General features: G+C 31.8%; 4 protein-coding genes across 7 annotated transcripts in view; 1 reads left to right on the top strand and 3 right to left on the bottom strand.

Moving 5' to 3' along the window:
* Positions 1-5: 5 nt before the first annotated feature.
* LOC108735470 (DNA-directed RNA polymerases I and III subunit RPAC1) lies at positions 6-1,572 on the bottom strand. The gene is made up of 6 exons (XM_018467430.1): positions 1,309-1,572; positions 954-1,254; positions 771-890; positions 536-718; positions 232-471; positions 6-179 (listed from the first exon to the last, which is right to left on the bottom strand). The coding sequence occupies exons 1-6, from the start codon at positions 1,363-1,365 to the stop codon at positions 70-72; spliced, it is 1,011 nt and encodes a 336-aa protein (XP_018322932.1). The 5' UTR covers positions 1,366-1,572; the 3' UTR covers positions 6-69.
* A 789-nt stretch (positions 1,573-2,361) lies between these two features.
* Positions 2,362-12,699, top strand: LOC108735492 (transcriptional repressor p66-beta). 2 transcript variants are annotated; one of them, XM_018467477.1, is made up of 10 exons: positions 2,362-2,661; positions 3,067-3,153; positions 7,558-7,845; positions 9,180-9,474; positions 9,540-9,749; positions 10,034-10,129; positions 10,213-10,423; positions 10,521-10,663; positions 10,720-10,978; positions 11,046-12,699. In XM_018467477.1, exons 2-10 carry the CDS (start codon positions 3,107-3,109, stop codon positions 11,252-11,254), a joined length of 1,758 nt encoding a protein of 585 aa, XP_018322979.1. In that variant the 5' UTR covers positions 2,362-2,661; positions 3,067-3,106; the 3' UTR covers positions 11,255-12,699. The 2 variants fall into 2 exon arrangements, with proteins under 2 accessions (XP_018322979.1, XP_018322978.1); XM_018467476.1 differs by having other exon boundaries at positions 7,555-7,845.
* Positions 12,700-12,962: 263 nt separating this feature from the next.
* On the bottom strand, positions 12,963-18,536 carry LOC108735491 (probable phospholipid-transporting ATPase IIB). 3 transcript variants are annotated; one of them, XM_018467474.2, is made up of 16 exons: positions 18,293-18,536; positions 17,495-17,753; positions 17,287-17,436; positions 16,972-17,226; positions 16,727-16,829; positions 16,449-16,656; positions 16,124-16,346; positions 15,893-16,064; positions 15,230-15,624; positions 14,884-15,166; positions 14,613-14,821; positions 14,194-14,553; positions 13,999-14,137; positions 13,630-13,833; positions 13,227-13,390; positions 12,963-13,148 (listed from the first exon to the last, which is right to left on the bottom strand). In XM_018467474.2, the coding sequence occupies exons 1-15, from the start codon at positions 18,442-18,444 to the stop codon at positions 13,257-13,259; spliced, it is 3,246 nt and encodes a 1,081-aa protein (XP_018322976.1). In that variant the 5' UTR covers positions 18,445-18,536; the 3' UTR covers positions 12,963-13,148; positions 13,227-13,256. The 3 variants fall into 3 exon arrangements, with proteins under 3 accessions (XP_018322976.1, XP_018322975.1, XP_018322977.1); XM_018467473.2 differs by having other exon boundaries at positions 12,963-13,390; positions 18,293-18,535; XM_018467475.2 differs by lacking the exon at positions 18,293-18,536 and adding an exon at positions 17,969-18,247 and having other exon boundaries at positions 12,963-13,390.
* Positions 18,537-19,469: 933 nt separating this feature from the next.
* LOC112906170 (lipid A export ATP-binding/permease protein MsbA-like) overlaps positions 19,470-20,086 on the bottom strand; it is a 4,376-nt gene continuing 3,759 nt past the window's right edge. Inside the window, exons 2-3 of the mRNA XM_025979921.1 lie at positions 19,782-19,943; positions 19,470-19,713 (exon numbers count right to left, since the gene is read on the bottom strand). Coding sequence (XP_025835706.1) covers positions 19,627-19,713; positions 19,782-19,943 — 249 coding nt within the window. The 3' untranslated portion in view covers positions 19,470-19,626. The remainder of the gene's footprint in view (positions 19,714-19,781; positions 19,944-20,086) is intronic.

The raw sequence follows: 20,086 nt of genomic DNA, 5'->3' as shown, positions 1-20,086 counted from the left end.
AGTAATAAAATGTAATTAATGTATATTACCAGTACAGTTAACAAAATAATAGCTGTTATTAAACATACTTCATGATTGACTTAACTCATCTAAAAGGCTTAAGCATTTATTTTTTAATATTTTAACTGCTTCAGTAAAAATTACGTCCGCTGTCATTGCCCCAACTGATTCAATTGTAACTAAAAACAAAAATACTATATTTTACCGCATATAAAAATTGAATATACGCACAAATAATATGGTCTTGAATTTTACTCATTATAACAGCATCTTTAAGGTCTTCATATCTATAAACATTTCTACTGCTAGTATCATATCGGGAATTATTGACTACTGCTACTTTACGTCCGTCTTTGCTGTGTCTTAGGGAAATAACACCAGGAGAAAAGCATTTTTGTAGTCTTTCAGCAGCTTCTCCTTCTACTTCCCTTATAATTTTTATATCAGGCAAAAGACGATAAAAAGCAGTTGCTGAATATGAAAATATAGTATATAGTATAAAATCTAGCACCTCCAAAATTTTTATTCTACATACCTACAGGTGAAAATTTAGCATGATCTTTTCCAATTCCTTTTACTGCAAGTAATTTCAAATCTAGCTCATGCCCAGGACGCATTTTTGCTAATAGAATGTCATCATGAATAGGACCAACTTCTTCAGCTTTAAACATCTCTGCTTGATTTTTAATTGGTAACCATGTAAAATGCTTCGAATATACTAAGAACAAAAAATTAGCTCTACTATAAATGCTAAGCTTACCCAAAATTACCGTTATTATTTTTGTAAATATCATCTGCTCTTGCAGATTCTTTATTTCCTTCTTTATTCCAAGTACATTTTACTTTTAATTCAAATTCTAATGTATCCTGTTCACTACCTTCTTTGGCTTCTAAAATAAATAATATTTTTTAACATCACAATTTAAGAGTAACAACGTAGATCTACTGACAACCTTCAGATCTATATTCAAAAAGTCGAGGATTGGCTTTCAATGGAACAAGGCCTAGTCTATGACTTAAAATTTCATCTTGTATTATAGATGTGTTATTATAAATGAAAACTTTTTCTACTGCCATACTAGGGACTTCACTCAACATTAATCTGCGAAAAGTGTTTGCTAAAAATGGATGCACCCCAATGAAATCAAACTCCATTTCATACTTTTCATATCTAACTATAACAATTCTGAACTTCTTTTTGAACTTTCTAATATCAAATGTTTCGTCAAGAACTGTTGTTTCAGAAGGCAGATTCTAAAAAAACGAGATTGCATGGAACTCCAAAAACATATTTGTCTCTTAACTCACCTGAGTTACTTTGTATTCTTCTAGAATAATACGAGGCTTTTCGTCGTTTACGTCCATATTTTAAAATAAAATGTGTACGGTACTAAATTCTCAACGTGTAAGTTATTTCGCACTATGTTTCGAATTTGTTTGTTTGCTAGAATACTCAAAAACTCACGGTTTTCACAAACCTAAAAGGTTCCAAAGTTATCTTACAGTTAATAATTGGACTTGGTGTTAGGTTATGTCCATAGATAATAGATATACAAAGGGTAACGTGTTAGGTTATGTCCATGTTACGTCAAAGATAACATTAAGAGAAGATGACGTCATAAACGTAAAAGATAGTGACTATATAACAGCTACTTGTTTTAAAAAAAAAGCAATCCTTTTTATTTAATGAAATTGAAAGCTTACATAAGATGAATATTTTATTTCATTGGCAATTTTAGAACTCTAAACAACGAGTTATTTACATTACTTGCTTGCGGATTACACGTTTATTCTTTTGTTTTACATTTTAAAAGAAATACATTCCTTGGTTAATTTAATTATGAAATGTACGGATCTAGTCCATGATCTGGTTATAATTTTATAATAAACAATCAAGCTATATAACTATTAACAGTACCATAAATCATTAAACATTTTATTTTAATTTAGAAATTTTCTTTACATAAATAATTAAATAGTTAGACCAATTAATGCTACAATATCGGCACTTACATTAATTTTTAAAATAGCAGGAATCGTTACACATTACTCAAAAAACTAATAATTCTTTAAAATTTAGTAATGTATAGTAACCAAAAACTAATTCCAAACAAAAATATGGGTAAGTTCATTGCTTCTTCTAGTTTCTACATTTTTCATCTATTTCATACGTTTCCTTGTTTTTTTCGCTTGTAAAGACAATGATAAATCTTAGAAGTAAGTCTTTGATTGTTTCATACATCATATGAATTAAGACAGTATGGCGTTATATACGAAGAAGGTTATCCGATTTCAAAGCGGGATAATAAGAGTAGGAAAACAGTAAACATATCCAAATTAACAGCGCTGTGATGTAGACACAACACAAGGCCACGCCATATTGAATTGAATCGGAATCAGTCGTCTGTTAATTTCGGTAGGAAGTGTTACCTCCCGGTCAATTTTTTTTAATTTTTCACATTATTTGTTAAAACATTTATCTGACTAGGATTGAATTACATGCAGACGATAATTATGTTCGTGAGAACTTATAACCCAGCGTACAGAGTGATACTAGTTTGTGCATATTGAGTGCAAAAATGTGTGTGTATGTACAAGAAGTTAATCGATTTGTCAACGAGAGGTTTAGATTACAATTTTTGGTGTACTAATTGACCGTAGGTAGGTAACTTAAACTCTCGAAATTATATCGTGTTTGGTGTCGTTGAACTCGTCTTTTAACAAGGATTGTTGCTATTATGTCAAAACAGACCGATGACAATTAATAAAATTGGTTCTTGGCTTGGTTCTTAGTGTTAACCGAAATTACAATTACTGCTCTCAATCACACGAGATTATCGTCAGCGAACGACACACGTCCCGTTGTAGTGCACGAGGTTTGGTAGTGAAACGTGTGACTTAACTAAATTTTATCTTGTACGGACACGTTAATTATTTTTACCAATGCAAGAACCAAAATTAAGTAATTTTGACAGTTCTTCGTTTGGATGATTTTGTTCTAATTTTGTTATTAGTTGTTAAAGTGACTTCAGTTTTAAGTGATACATACCTACATTTGTTTGATAGGTAACGGTTTTTAATCAAGATTTAATTAGCAACTCTGGTTATGGAGAAAATGGATGTTGATGATGCTGTCGTAGATTTAAGTATAAGGTAGGTGTTTATTTTCAGTTTTCTTAAAAAGAATTGAATGTATGGTGAAGTATCTAATGGATAAACTGATAAGCTCTATAAAAACATCATCGATATTAATACTAGTTGGAACCACTTTACAAAATTATGTTTAAATTTGAAATTGTAACGTTTACAATTATTAACGAATTGTTAAAAAGAAAATGTTAAATAATTGATAAAGCAGTATATATAAACATTAAGTTAATGAAATTAGGGGAAATACCTATCCTCTATCTATAATATTAATCTTGAATAAAGACATCATGTGTTGCTAATGTTTTAAACTTGTTAACAACACATGTATAGGTAGTTTTTACGCGTTTATGGGTCTTGAATAGGTACCCATTTACCTATTTAAAGATAGGGAGGTATATTCAGTAACCGTTATTTAAAAGCCAAGCCACTCATTAACTTTTAAAATAAGTAAATTAAATATCCTTACCTAATTATTACGGTTCTGTAAACGTAAAAATGTAGATGCCTGTTTTTTAGTTACCTGTGTACCTATATAAAAAGCAGCTGCAGTTTAGACAATTAGTAAATTGTTAGCATGTCTTAATGAATATTAAAACTGGTAAGCCTTGCAAATATTAATAAGAAGTACCTAGAGCCTAATTAAAGTTACTACTTATTAAATATGCAAACTAAAATGAACCCATATCGTAGGTATCGAATTTTTTTTTGTTTTATGTAAGTATGACTTATTAGGTAATTATTCCTTCAAAAGTTGAATAACTCCTTTCACATTTTAAGTAGTTGTGTTTTTTAAATATTAAATAAGGTAAATTTCTAAAGAAATTATTAAGACTCTTATTATTACCTAACAATTTTAATTAAAGTTGTGTTCAATCTAAATTGTTGATTAAATTTATTTTCTTAACATAATTAAGCAATTAATAATAATTGATAATGTCGTAAATATATTTTTTTAATTTTTATTTCTACCTATAATAACGCAAATTATAATTAATACAACCAACTTAAATTAGACTCCAGTCAGAATACGGATAATTCATAAATGTAATGTAAGCTATCTCCTTCATTTTTTTGTTTTATCAAAATTATCTTGTTTTTACGCCTTTGTTTAAATGTGAATTCAGTTAACGTGCTTTTAAAAAAGATAATCTTTAATTGTTGGAATTTATTATAAGAAATACAATTGATGCTATATTTGCATAAATATACACATTACGTAAATATATTGTTCTCGAATTAGAAACTATTTTTATATCGTGAACATTGCTCCTATTTATTGAACAGATAACGTCACAAAAATCATTTTAGTACATTTTAACATTTAATGAACTTCTAAAATGAAACCAGGTAGGTACCTACCTAGGTATATAAATGTTTGTACTATTTTTGATTTTGTTCTTTGATTTAGCATCCATTCAATCAATATTCAATTATTTTGCCGGTGTCTGTATAATTTTCTTGCTAATTACATGATGGTGGTTGACCTCGTACGTCAAGGTTGCAATTAGGATATTGTTTACAGCAAATATGTTTTTGGGAAATTTATTTTAGATATATGCCTGCGTTCTGAAAAAAAATGAGAATAACTGCAAAAAATACTAAAGAAATTGTTTGATTTTTCTTCATTTATCCATAAATAATAGTATTATTTTAATAAGACAGGTGTTGGTGAATTGCCAAATTCATAAAATATAGATATGTAGCGATAAAAATTAAATAATCACTTAAGTATTACATAAGATTGCTATATAAGAAATTTGAATCTCTGTATTTTATTTTTATTTATATGAAAAACTAAAAGAGACTCCTTAATTACTACAACTAAGTAACTTAAAAGGACTGAAACATGTTTCGCCCATCACTAATTTTGGATTTTTTTTTTAAATTTAGTTTTAACAGTTAGACGTTTTTAGTTTATTTACTCAGCAGAGTATCCTATATATTAATGTCCGTTATAAGTGCAAATAAAATTAATGAATTACTGTCATACAGTATTAACATAAGTAACACTGCGAATCGGATATTTTATGCATTATTTAGTGTTTTTATCAAATGTTGTTCCTATTTTAATAGACTGTACTTCGTTGTCTTACCCTTTACTGGTTAAATGTTTGCACAATAGAAGAAGGGTGTTAAAAAGAGGCTCACATTTGACTTAGATAGGCATCTAACTTTCTTGAACAGCAAACTTGAGTCCTAACTTGAATTGATGTTTAAAAATATACATATATGTACTTAGTTATAATCAATTTTGTCAACTTTTTAAAGTTCTGTAAAAAAACGAAGCGGCAAAACTATTTTTAAAATATTTCTTAAATTATCAAAATTAAAACTAAAATGATAATAAAAGGTTGAATAAATACATACATAATAATAATTGCCCTATTTCAAAGCCGTGGTCTATTAAGGTCTAACACGAAGTTATGGAGAAATACTAAAGCCATGTCTGATGTCTGATAACCTTTTTTTAAAGCGGGTATATCGCAAGATAGTATCATTTAAATATTCAATATTTATCTGTTTCGTAAATTCGAATTTACGACAAAATATCAATTGTAATTTTTAGTATTGCAACTACATTATGTATGTTGGAATTCGTTTATATTTTCCGAAGAGATTTAGTTATAGAACTTCTTTAATCAGTCATCCAACTCACAATTAGAGAAAAAAAGCAGAGTATTGTTTTATTTTTTATACTACTAAAAAACTACAATTGGTGTTTCATTAACATTTTCGATTTCCCGGTTCTATCAGTATACCTACTGGCTATTAGCGTATTACCTACTAGGTATTTTTTTTGCAAAATATTAACACTACAATTTGCCTTATTTCAAAAAGTATAAGGCTAATGTGATAGATATGTAATTTTTAGGTTTCTCAAAAATAAATTAAAAGCGATGGCCGAATAAAATTTTTTTAAAACGAAACAATTTGAAAATGTTAACTGTACAGGCTTGTTTCAGTTTTATTGATAAAACGCCTTAACGGTTTGTGTGTTAAGGTAAAAGTAAACAAATAAATAGGCTCAAGGTTTATATTGCATTCTATGTGTTAATTTGATAATCCATACTTACTAAGGAAATTTATTACTTGTGTTACAAACTTAGTAGTGTTGCTTTCGTCATTGTTTTAAGTTTATTAGAAAAAAATGGCATTACATACTGCAAACAAGCAAATATATGAGTAAATATAATGAAGCGTTATTTTAAATTAATTAACGTCCTTTAAATTATTTTTGGCAATAGCAGACTAAATTGAATTAACAGGAATAAGTAGAATTTTGAAAATAGGTAACTGTTTTCCCATGCAAAAAGGATAAAACTGTTGTTTTTTTTATAACATTTTACAACAACAATTTGTTTTGTTGATGACTTCCTCGTATTAAAATTCATACGGTACGAGTTCCTTATTACCTATATAGGTACCAAACGTACTTACGCATTTCCGTTTGTCTTACAAGTCTTTCGTCTTGTAATGCATTGTGGCTCTTTTGTTATGCTTCAAGAAGCCCATTAGAGTCTTCCATAATCATTATTTAAGTATGTAATAAATACATACATGTGCGTAGGGTTCATAAAGTGAGAGGGGGTCTGCAAATGGACGATCCTCCCGTTTATCCCCAAAGGTTGAAAGGTTATTCGGACATAAAGCATAACCTTGGCTAAATACCAATCCAATAGTGTGCAGACTAATCAAAGTTATTAATAATAGTAAAAGTAATTATTATTATTTCTTAGTGTGCCTCATAGGTTTTTGCAGGAATATACTTTTCAACAAAAATTCTCTTAAAACTAGAAAGTGCAAAAATTTAAACTTAATATTATATTTACAATTAGACTTGTTTTTTCACACAATAATTTTATTTCTTTCTCTGCCCTGTACATTTTTACCTCATCTTTTGTATCCCTATTGCAACTTTGTAATGTAGATGAGTAAAATACACCGTGAAATAAACAGAAAACTTATCGTTTCCATGTAGTATAGGTAATCGATCAGATTTTTAAAAGAAGCTAAAATAGCCTAACCCAACCCGAACACAACATAACTGTTTAAGTTAAATGAAATAGGTAATTGCATGTATAGTCATTGATTATTTATTTTACAAAATCGCCAAATTCCTCCAGTTTCAGTCCCTTAACATGTAAGTATTTTAGGATTTTTACTTTTTTGTATTACCTATATAATCCTGGATTTTTGTGCTTCTTATGAAACAAAGTAAATATAATAATTGCTTTCTGTTAACATGAATATTATTCTACATATAATATTCTATATATGTTACGTTGTTGGAACTTTTTCTTGTTAATGGCAATAACGGTACGTTATCGATTGGTAACTTTCTATTAACTTCGAAATAATCCAGTTTTAATTACTTTACAATTAGTCTTTTCTGTTTCTTTTCAGCAGTCGATCATCATCATATACGAATCATGGTAACACCATAGCTAATAATAGTGGTCGTAATAACCAACAGCAACAACAGTCTAATAGCAATAGTGTGAGTAGTTCGAGACGCGTTTTGCGACCGCGTACGGAGCCTCGTAGCTATGTGGAAAGCCCCGATGTCTTAATCAACGGCAGTTTGGATAGACCACACACGAACGGTTTGGCTGATTACAGCAGTGATTCAAGCGAAGGTGAAATGCCACCCCTGTCACCTATCAAGGAGTACACGCCCGCGGAATTAAGGCAGAGGTGAGAAATTTCTTTAATGCTGACCTGTAAGCATTTTATTTACAAACTCGTATTGCAGATTAAAAAATAGAAATCAGTTATGTGATTACACTTACCATAATTCAAAATCACTTTTCTCATATCTACAATTTGTCAGTAAAAATATGTGTGTATGTATTTTGTTAGTCTTTTTCTCCACTAGCGAATTCCCCGAATTATGTTTTTTATTCGAAATCTAGGTACATTCTAGATTTGGTACTAAAAAAGAAAAGTACAGATTTCTCTAGATTTGGTACTAAAATAAAATTTAGGCATGCTTTACATCTATTAATATTGCCTAGTCAATAAAAGGCGATTTTTACAATGAAAAACGGAAAAAGAAAAAATAATTTAATATTTTCAATTTTATTTTTCCGTAGTATATTGTTATGATTTGTTTTTTTTTTATTATTTTGGTTTGTATTAACTACTTTGATTTTAATTCTGTTAATTGCTATTTTACACGTTACATACCTACTTTTAACGTTTTTGTTATTATTTCATGTTTGAATATTTAAACCAAAATTTGCAATTCATATTACTTGCGAACATGGAATAATAACTTCTCGTTTACAGTTGTAATGAAAACCGAATACAAGTATGGATAAGTACATGCATAAATTTCTATTTACTGCTATTTTTAGTTTGACGCAGGGTATATTTAAAAAATAAATTTTTCTTTTTATTTCCATTTTCGGGTGGTAATTTTACATCATATGAATTTTTGAATGAGACGATACAAATGGTTTTCATTTGTTATTATGAATCACGAAGTATTCATTTGCGTACTTAATGTAAAGTTAAAATTGTATAGTGACCAATATGAAGTTTTACAGAATGCTGTTTGATAAAATAATCTCGAACAAAAAAAGACGTACTTAGTGATAAATCAACGTTACTAAACGATGTCTATTATTACGATTGTTATTATTAAAAAAGATAATCTTTATCGCGTTTACTTTCCAAGATGTTTACATACTCATACTTATTGTCGTTTGCGATAAGAAATGTAGTTATTTTTTTTTTCATTTTCCCTTTTTCTTTCTCACTCTCCTTTACACAATTATATGTGAAATTAAAGTTGTATGATTTGCTTACATGGAGTTTTTTTTGTGTAGGTACTTGTTATTTATTATTATATAAAGTATAAGATACGATACAGATATCGTTCGTAAAAGCATAGTATATACTATTTCGAGTATTTACTGTACAGTTAAATACTGGTTGGAACCGTTTATACTGTTCGTTTGCTATTAATTTGAATAGAAAAGTGTAATAAATATTTTGTAAAACTATTAATGATTAAATAAAAAAAGGGAGAGGACTTTGAGGAAACTCCGTGAGGATCTACGAGCTGAAGAAATGAAATTAGTCCTGTTGAAGAAGTTGAAGCAATCGCAGCAATTGAAGGAGAACGTGGCGGTTTTGCCTCCATCGATACCACCGTCCGCACTACCCGCTTCCGGACTGCCGAGCGGCCTTAGCATCACGCCAACCACCATTAAGGTACCGCCGACTACAAAACAACCCCCCCAACCGCCTAGCGCACACTCAAGACATGTCAATTCGCACAAACCCGCCCCCGGGAATGTCCCATCGTTATTACGAGGGGTAAGCTTTTATTGTTATTATTATATGTATTAATTCATTCTTATAAGTATTTTTTTCCCTTAAAGCAACCTCCACCAGGTTCGAGAGGGAGCGTTCATGGTCCTCCCCTTTCCGGTGGCGGTTCTCCTCTTAGCAGTAGAGCTACGAATCTTTCGGTACCGCAGCCTCCTCAGAGGGCTTCGTCAGTTTGTCGGCCACCCGCGGTTTTTCCCGCTGGCATCAAAGATCTTTCACCTTCAGTCACTATAACTCCGGCACCTCCTCAAATACCCAAGGTTCGGTGTTCTTTTTTGTTTTTATTATTTTAACATTGTTCTATTTTTTTTAATATAAAATATTTTTTCTTGCTGCACTTCTTTAGAGTGGATGCAATGGAGCAGAGGGTAAAAATTTGGTTGGGGGAAGCAACTCATCGTCAGCTTCTCCCCAATCAAACCCTCTGCCCCCAAGTGAACAGGTAAAATTAGGTTTCTTCTATAGACTTTCGCCTCAAAACAAATTGTAGTTTTTTAATTAATAATAACTTTGTTTTAGATTTTAAAGTAATTTGTTATTTTAGGAACGTTCACGACCAGAAGATACGCAAACTCCCGCTCAAAGACAAGCAGCAGCGAAATTAGCTCTGCGAAAACAGTTAGAGAAGACATTGCTTCAGGTAATACTTAATTTTTACTTGCAGTGTAGTTATACAAAGTATATTGTTGTGTATTGCTGTAAAATAAAGATGGATTATGTTAGATCCCACCTCCGAAGCCGCCCCCGCCCGAGATGCACTTCATACCCAACCCAAGCAACACTGAATTCATTTACTTGGTTGGTCTTGAGTATGTAGTTGATTTCCTGACGAAAGACCAAAAAACTCCCCCGCCCCCTGTGCCCTTCCAGTGTTATCAGTGTAACACTGACTTTACACCCGTATGGAAATGGGAAACCAAAGGAAAAGGCAGAAGTATGATGTTTCGTATTTATTTATTTCACTGTTGTTAATGTGTTGAATAACGTTGTCTATTATGTTTGTTCATTATACAATTAATATTTATATGCAGGTAAAGAAACCCATGTGGTATGTGAACAGTGTGTTACGACCAACGTGAAGAAAGCGCTAAAGGCAGAACATACCAATCGGCTAAAAACGGCCTTTGTTAAAGCTCTACAACAGGAACAGGAAATCGAACAGCGATTGGCTCAAGTAAAAAAGTCATGACAATAGAAAATTTCGATTAATAACTTTTTTTTAAATTTTAGAATGGTGTATTCAGTTCAAGTAGTCCGGCACCGTCACCAGTCACGCCAGAAAGTACTCCAAAGGCAGTAACGCCCCAACCAACTCCTCGACACGCGGCAACGCCGCCGGCTCCACCGGCCACCCAACCAACTCCTCCCCCACCACCGCCCAGTCGGTCGTCGCACACAGGCGCAGTTTCAACTGCAGCCGCTTCTTCGCATGACAAAATTGCTCAAAATGCCGCTGCCGTTCAGGCATTGCATCAGCAGCTTCTGCGAAGTAGGTTTCCCTTTTTAGGGTTCTGTATCAAATAATAAGTTATAAACAATTTTTCTTTTTATTTTAGCTTTCCAGGCCGGTGTTCCACCGCACATGTTACAATTTTCGCCGTTCCTCTATCCGTACCAGTTGGCCATGGCACAAGCGGCGTCTTCAGGCAAAGGGGCCGGAGGTACGAACCTGGCCGAGTTTCAGAGAGCGGCTGATCTGCAGCGACAGTACCTGCTGGACATGATACCGCCACAAGCAGGACAACGTCACAATTGGAAGACGTGATATGCCGCTGCGCCTGGACGCACTTAGTTAACATACACCAACGTAACAATTACAACAACAACAACAAACACATATTAGATGAGCAGCAATAGCAACAATTTATGTTTAGAGAAACAAATACAAAAAACAACAAACAAGCAAAAACCAAAAGGACGTTTAACCACTTGACGCTACTACTTATTGTGTTCACTGTGTAGGCGTGTCACGTGAGCGATTAACGTGGACGGGACTTCTCAGGATCTCCCACTTTTCGACCGTCGGCCCCTCCTTTCTATTCCCCTTACTATTTACATACGAAATCATTAGACGAATTCGACGGAGTAGCCCGGGAAGTATCGCACAGGCACAAAAGTATCAGAGAAGTCTCGGTTGAAATGATGAATGCATTCGTACGTCGCTCACAGGTTAGTGTTAATATTATTATTGCGTAATACCGTTATTACGGTGACAGCACTTCTTGCTAGTGAATGAAATTGTTTAGTGGTTTCGAGCCGAATCGAATGGATATTTCACATATTTATTACTTATTTGGGGATTAAAAATAATTCAAGGCAAGTTCGGTCTGAAAATGGTTATGAACCGGTCACATACTGATACTTTCATTTATTAGTTGAAAATATGCACAATTGGAGTACATATTAGTTTTTATTTTGTTATAAATTGTTGACTTATTTACATTAAAAAAAATTAATGATGTGTGGAGGCAGACAAGGTTAAAAAAATTATACATTGGGATAAACTGATCTTTTGATTTTGAAATGAATATATTTTTAGTTTTCATATTGGACGGTCTTTTACAATAAAAGTTATAATATATATTAACTATACAAAAGTAACTTTATACGTATTAGATTTTTTAAAGAAAAAGCAATCTTTTTAAATCAGTGTTTGGTCCTATGCGTAGTGAAGACAATTTGTTCTAAATACTGAAACGGCGCAGTTTCAAAACTGTTGAATGGTGAAAATTTTCTCGTTTGAAGCGAAAAATAAGCAAATGTAATGTAAACATGAAGTTTAAACTTGTATAAAATATCTCTGGGCTACTCCCTCATCATTGTATAGTGTGTACGGTTTGTAATAGCCGAATCCTAAGAAAATTATTAATTTATTGAAAAACCCTTTGGTTAGGAAAAGTGTTGTGTAAGTTTAGTTCGATTTTGCCATAATCATCATCATCTCATCGTTACGATATTGTCGTCGGTAAAATGATACCATTAAATAATTAATTAAATTAAATTAATTGCAGTTGTGAATTTGTACAAAAAGTCGAAAATAGGCGCGCATCCGTCACATGTTCCTGACGGAACGACAAACGAAAAGTGTTAGCACATATTTATATCGAATTTCTCCATTCCAGCGTGTTACTTAAGCTTTGATGCTTAAACAAAATATTTAAAACTGTACTCTTCCACTAAGCGAAGCTTAAATAAATTTCTCTAAATATGTGTAAAGGATAACATTTTAAAGAAAGTACCCTTTTTCAGGAACAGGAATTTGTTTGCTCTTTTTGAAAGTGCAATAATTCGTTAATTACAAAAATTGAAGTTTTGCTCAAATACCAAAAGTCGTCCACATTTTATTTTTCATCAAATATAACTGCCAAACTGTAAAGAACTAGAAAATCTTTTTATTTAATTAATATCGTTAAACATACATAAAACATTTTTATTGGCTTAGATATAAATAAATAAACAAGATACATACATATACAATTAATTAAAACAATATTCATATTAAAAAGAACTAGGTGCAAAATTTAATAATTTTATAGGTTAATATTTTTCTCTGCAAATGCACCTTGGAGGAACTAGTAATATTGCTAAAACATCAAATAAAAAAGTGTGCAAAATTCTGCTTTATGGAATATTTAATGTTCTTATCTTTCACTTCTTCACTGAAACGCATAACATTATGATACTCGTGAATTTAAATAAACAGTTGTTGAAAAACAACGTGGACGAATAAAACTTACTAATAAATATGTACCTAAATCTTGATAGCTTTACGATAATTTAGTGTAGCTTGGAGGAGAGAACTTTTTACGCAAAAACTTCAGTATATAAAGTGGCAAACAAGATACCAAAGTAATAGCCAATACTTTCCAGAAAAAGTCGAAAGTTCTGATAAATTCAGAATCTGAAAGAGAAAAAATTTTTAAGTTATGGCGCCAATATTACCTTTTTATTATACTAACAATGATATTTTGGAAATGGCATTTAAGTTATCAGAATGTGAATAAAAAGTTTAACTTTTATTAAAAGTAACTCCAATATCAAAGATAAATTGTTGAGTTACTTTTTTTGAACAATTATTCATATAGCCGAGGAAATAATAAAAATACTTGTTCTTAAGTGAATTATTTTTGGAAAACTCACCGAAGTAATCGTGCAAAATTATGAGCGACATAACGTAAAGTGCCAAAGAGAGAAGCTCGGCGAGGATCATCAGATAGTGCCATGTTCTAATGTTCAAAGCAACCATGATTAATTCGGTAAGAATTAAAGCGCTGAAGCTAATCGCCACAATGTGGATAAATTCATCTTCGAATAGCAGCAGTGCTCCATACATTATTACACCACCTGTAAAGTATTAAAAGTTAAAAGATTTATTCTGCTCCAAGTGAATTTAAGACTGCAAACTATCTCTTTGTAATCAGTTGAATAAAAATACATTTCTTGGAAGATTTAGTAGTCGAGTGTATTGTAAATTATTTGCTAAAAATTAAGGCTATAATTTCTATTTACCTTGATAAATCGAAATCAGCACCCACATGAAGAACGTTTTGAACGACAAACTTCTTCCTTTTGCTAATTCTTTGTAAAGTTCTGGATATGTAAGAGCCATTTCTGCATTCACATCCTGATCCAATACTAAACTGAAAACCTTCAAAATCATAAGCTTAATTCATGTTTCTTTTGTTATGTACATTATTTGCATACCGGAAACATTGTATACACTGTTGCATATCCGACCATAAGAAATCCTTGATAAAGGGCAACGGAACTGAGATAAAAAACACTGCTGAAAACGGCTTGCATAATCGATATTATAAGTCCCCTATGTATGACAAATTGGGACAGTGAAGCAGATCGTTTGTATGATCTGCGACCGTGCACGAGTAGCAGGCGAGCCAAGTGCGAGAACTGAGGTATGCTGAAGTCACCAGCAAGACTGGCCTGTTTGCCCTCACGACCTTCTATACCTATACCAGCGTCCGCCTGTTGGATCATGCTCACATCGTTGCCTCCGTCACCGACGGCAGCCGTGCGTTTCCCAGTATGTTTTTGGATCAATTGAACCTGAAAAAGTTATTTAAAAAAATTACAGTTCGAAAAACTAAAAAGGGAAAACTACTCACAATTTGAGCTTTTTGTGTTGGAGAACAACGACAGCACACAACTGCTGGTGCCGCAGTAGCCAATTCTAAAAATTCCTGTTGATAGTAACTGAGACATACTTCTAAACTGTCTCCACTAACCACGAGGGCACAGTCCGCACGGCGCCTGAATGTATTTAATTCCAGGTGAGCATCAGTTCTTGTGACAACCTTTTTTAATACATACAAGCCTGAAACATCGCACTGTTTAACTTCTTGAATTTTATTTTTATAGAAAACAAGTTGATTCTACCTTGAGTTTTTGAAACCAATCGGGAACTTTTAGCAATACAAGTCGCTGTTTCCAATTTGTCACCCGTTAACATCCATATTTTGATGCCAGCATTTCGTAATAATTCTAGTGTCGGTCGTACATTGTCCTGTAATTTGTCTTCTACTCCAGTTACACATAACAATTCCATTTCCCTCTCAAGCGATTCGATAACTTGTGCAACCCTCTGAACTCGATCAGAAACAGACATTCGCGCAGCGGAATAACGTGTTTCGAAATCATTAAATTGCTCTTCGGATAAAACCTTCATTCGCAAAAAAGAATTAAATTTACTCTTTTTTGGATAAAAAAAAAACAAAAAGTTTACCTTTCTTGCAACTACCAAAGTTCTTAATCCGTCTCTAGCCATGTTGCCGCATTCTTCTTCTAGCCAATCTGTGTACTGCACTATATTAGACATTACAACATCGGCTCCCTTTAGATAAAAAACTATTTCGCCAGTTTCTTGGTCTTTAACAATTATACCCATTCGTTTAGTTTCACTCGTGAATGGAAAAACGATAAGAATTGAGTAGTTGAGTAAATGTCCGTTGGGTGTCCTGAGCTGCATGCTATTTAATTCACGCCTTGTGAGTGATAAGCCCATTTCTTGTGTCCATTGCACTAGAGCTACCTCATCTGGACTTGAGGCTTGATAAGTTACCACACGTTCTGTGGAAACTTGCATGTGCTGATCTGCTTCAGTATCAGAAGCAATTGAATCTAAAATAATGAGAAAGCACGTTCAATTTTTATGTACCTACAATTCAACCAAAAACAAAGCAATTGTTAGATATGAAGGATATCCTTTAAACGGAATTTTTTGTAGTTATGAAAAATTTTATAAACTATCAATTAATGTTGATTTATTTTTCGAGGGGTTGATTTTTTTAAAGTGGTATCATTCAAAAACATATCCGTACTCCTCAATACAGCAGAAGGGATCAGAAATTTCCTGCACCCTTCCCTAAAAACGTATCCGGCCACTTACTATTATCAAGAGTTTCGGTATTTTCATAAACTGGTGTGACATTGTGACACAAAGCCAAGGCTTGGACAGCATCTTTAATCCTTGTATTTTCCGATTTTCTCATTTTTCCAGAATGAGCCATATACGTTACACTTTCGCCACCACTGTAACTTTGTCGTAATACGTTTTGAACCTAAAATTAATAATTCGTAAAAAAAATAGAAGTGTTGATCATAGGTGATGCTGATATACTTCTAAGAATCCATCTTGTGCATAATTGACTGTACCCATGTGTACTCTCTTTAAAACCATCGAATTCTGAGTGAGAGTACCAGTTTTGTCAGACAAAAGGTACGAAATACGACCTAATTCTTCTGGTATAGTTGTACATCTCACTTGGGTGCCTTTCATGTTTGGGTCATGACTAATTGACCATGAATAGAACGATTTTCCCATATCTAAATTCACTCGTAAACTGCATAAAACAAAATTGAATTATTTCATTGAAGGTGTATATATAACATTGGTTGTTTCTAATGATTTAAAATTGATTATTGATAATTATAAAAAATTGTACCTTATAGGTATAATATATGAAAATAGTAGCACAAATCTAAACATATAACGGTACCAAGGGCCATTAAACCCTTTTAAAATCATCATAATCAAAGCCAGACCTACGACAGCTCCGAACAGTAATTTTGTTATAGTGTTTAATTCCATGTCTAAAAGACCGACCTTTGAACGAGGTGCAGAATTATTCATAACTGAACGTGTTTCTGGACCTAAAAAGTGACAGTAAGAAATAGAATTACGCCTACAGAAACGATGAGAGAACATTAACTTTTTAAGTACCTGTGTATATGACCACGCCTAAAGCTTGACCAGAAGCAACAACACAATTACTCCAAATAGTATTTTCCAAGTCTAAACTCTCATCAGAATTCACCGAATCATGCTACAGATAAATAAAATTACAATTATCTTACATTGTGTTAATATTTGTAAAGTAATTTATAAATGTATAATGGAAAAAACCAATCAAATGAGATTAAAATTAGGAGATATTCCTTAGTGGGCACTAAAATTGCGAAAATTACCCTTATAAATGTCCCTATGAATGAATGGATATCTTTCTGAGGCTTTTCGGCATATATACTAGCATTTATATCAAACAGATGTGAATCGGATGGAAGTTTCTGAGTGGCAGGTATTGCCAATCGTAATTTCCAATCTGTCTCTCCGTCCAATTGATCAGTCCTTACAAAAACAGTTCCACTTCTTTCTGATGTTCTTAAAAGAACCAAATCAGCTGGCACTCTTTCATCTTTGTCCACAATGATTAAATCTCCAACCTTAATCATTAAAAGTATTACACATTAAAAAATAAACTACAGTAAAAAAGTACTTGGTACCTTTAATTTAGAAGCTGAAACAATTTCAATTTGTTTATCATCTTTTCTTGAAAGTCTTTTACATTTTTGGTTGTTTACTTCCTGGTCACGTTTATGCCTTCTTAAATCATCAACAGCTTCTCTACAGATGGTTACAAAGAGCACAAAACACTGTAAATGTATATATAATTTTTAAGCATGTCTAACTATTCCAAAGTTGGTAGCTTACCAGTGGGCCCCAGTAAGTATAAAGATATCCTATTCTTATATCAGGCACAAATTGACTGATTGCCATTATAAGAAAATATAAATTGAGAAAAAATTTAAATTGCTGGTAGAGTACAAGTGGCAGAAATGTGATAATATTATATTTCTGATTTCTAATTGTGTTTTCTGGAAACTGTCCAGTCATGGGCTTGCCTAAGCAAATAGTTCTCGATCTTAATTCTCGGGGACCACAGCATCTTCGCCATATGGAGCACCAACAGCTGTATAATTTCAAAGAAATGCACATTTTTGAAAAAATGTTCATTTGAATCTCATTCCTCATAAATTAAAAAAATCACTTAGTTTTAGTCATATAGTTTTACACAAATTTAATGTACATTTTATATGAATAATTTTAGAAAATACAAACCAAAGATTTTATATACATACGATTAAAAACACTACAATCAAACAAACAATTATTATGTGGGTGTACCTTAACAGAAAAGGGTCTCGATGTGGTTTAGAGATTAGCGGTATATCCTCTTTAGATGATGGTTTATTTAAATTAACTTGTGATTCTATAGTATCCATTTTATTAAGTGGTATTTTTAAAACATTAATTAATTAAATAGCACAGGACACACTTATTTAAAATGAAAATTTGACGTTTATTATCCTCAACAAAGTCATACGAACGAAGTTAGACAAAATCGATGGGAAATGTCAAAGTTAAACACAAACACAACAGTCAAACAGAATTTGACGTTTTCTGATGTCTTTTTGCATCACACATGTAAACAAAATGATGAAACGTTACCTTTTCAATTTAAAAGGACGACGTCTTCTTAACGGGTTTCGGTTTTGGCGACGAAAAATTTTATCCATTTCATCCTCTTGATTTACTGAATCTTCAAGAAGAAATTCGGTTTCGTCATTGGCTTCCAACAGGTCTTGTAAGGGATATTCCATTACAAAACTGTCATTGTAAAACTTTTATTGCAAAATTCATGTTAATTTTTTCCAAAAATAATTTATTTAGAACTGTTTTTAAAAAATAATTTCTTAAATAAAATTGAGACCATAGATTCCCCAACACATCTAACTTTGTTATTAAAGAGTATCAGTGGGTATCCATTCATTCCTGATAAGTAGTGGCACAATTTAGCCAATATCATAAAGAATAATTTATTTTTTACAAATAAACATAACGTGTCTGCCGATATTTTGCATAATTTTATATAGAAATAGAAGTTAAACTAATTATTTTTTAAAGTGTAATTCATGTGTGATTTTTCTTATCTGTGGTAGTATGCTCGTAGATAACAGAATGTATACAAATCTGAAAATGAAAACATCATACATGTTATCTATGTTATCAACTAACCAAAAATAATTAAGTATAATAATTCAATTTTATATAAATAAGTAATTTTATTTCATGTTTTACTTATTCAGTAGTGTAGTTATTTCATTTTTCCTGTCGGATTCTTGCAGATTGACTGATTGAGAAAAACAAATCGCTTACTAAGATATTCTTCTTGCTGGACTTCATTTGTTGGTAAAATGTGAAATGGCTCTTTACCTTGGATGATTTTGCAGACGATTAAGGTGAGAATACATGCTATAAATAGGAAAAAGGGCATTACTGTAACCTTTTTTTGGTAATTTTTTTTTATGCACACTTTTTGCTGGGTTAACTAATTAGGTATATCTAAATTAATTGTATGAGTTCTCTTTCACTTCAGGATGCAGCAGCACCTGGAGGTATAAGTGCCTTTTTCCATTGTGTCATTATCACAACGAATTAGTAAGTAACAATATTAAGGAAAGTAAATGTAATCTTAGAAAGTTGTTTCCTTATTTGTTTATAGTTTTTAAACATTCTTAATTTGTATAATGCCTAATGGTATTTAGTACATTGTGTATCTGTTACTTTTATTTTCACCTTATCTAAGTTTATAAACATGATTTAGTGGAAGTTATTGTAAGCTAAATTATTTTTAAAGTTTTATTATTATATATGCGTATACAATATAGGTATTATAATTTTGTGATGCATGGCAAACATAATTCTGTTAGGTCTAATAAGATACTTCGTCAATTTTATTCAATTATTTAATTAACAGGTACAGTACCCATAAAGAAATATTATCAACCAGCAGGAGGGTCTTCATGCTGTTGGAAGTTCAATGCCCAGTAGTATCCTTTCAAATTCTTCAATTCTTCATGAGTTCCCATCTGAAAATATGTGTAAGTAGCAATTAATGCAAAAACCATAATTTAAAAACAAGTAAATTATATATTACCTCTACAATTCGACCTTTGTGTAAAACTACTATTATATCTGCATTTTGAATAGTGGATAAGCGATGTGCTATAACAAGTACTGTTCTTCCTTTGGCAGCTTGTTCTAAAGCAGTTTGCACTACTTTTTCTGATTCAGTATCTAATGCACTGAAAATTATTTGCTTTTAATAATCATAAAATTCTAAGCGTTTATGAAAAGGACATGTTTTGTATAGTTTACTTTTCCTTATTTACTAATAGTGCTTTTAATAAAGCAAGATAAATTTAATTAGAAATGCGTTATTTATAATAACTAATGAGCATA

This window comes from Agrilus planipennis, unplaced genomic scaffold (assembly GCF_000699045.2).
Source record: "Agrilus planipennis isolate EAB-ADULT unplaced genomic scaffold, Apla_2.0 scaffold91, whole genome shotgun sequence".
Classification (NCBI taxonomy): Eukaryota; Metazoa; Arthropoda; class Insecta; order Coleoptera; family Buprestidae; genus Agrilus; species Agrilus planipennis.
Note: the sequence above shows the minus strand (reverse complement) of the source record. Positions and strands in the feature narration are given on the sequence as shown.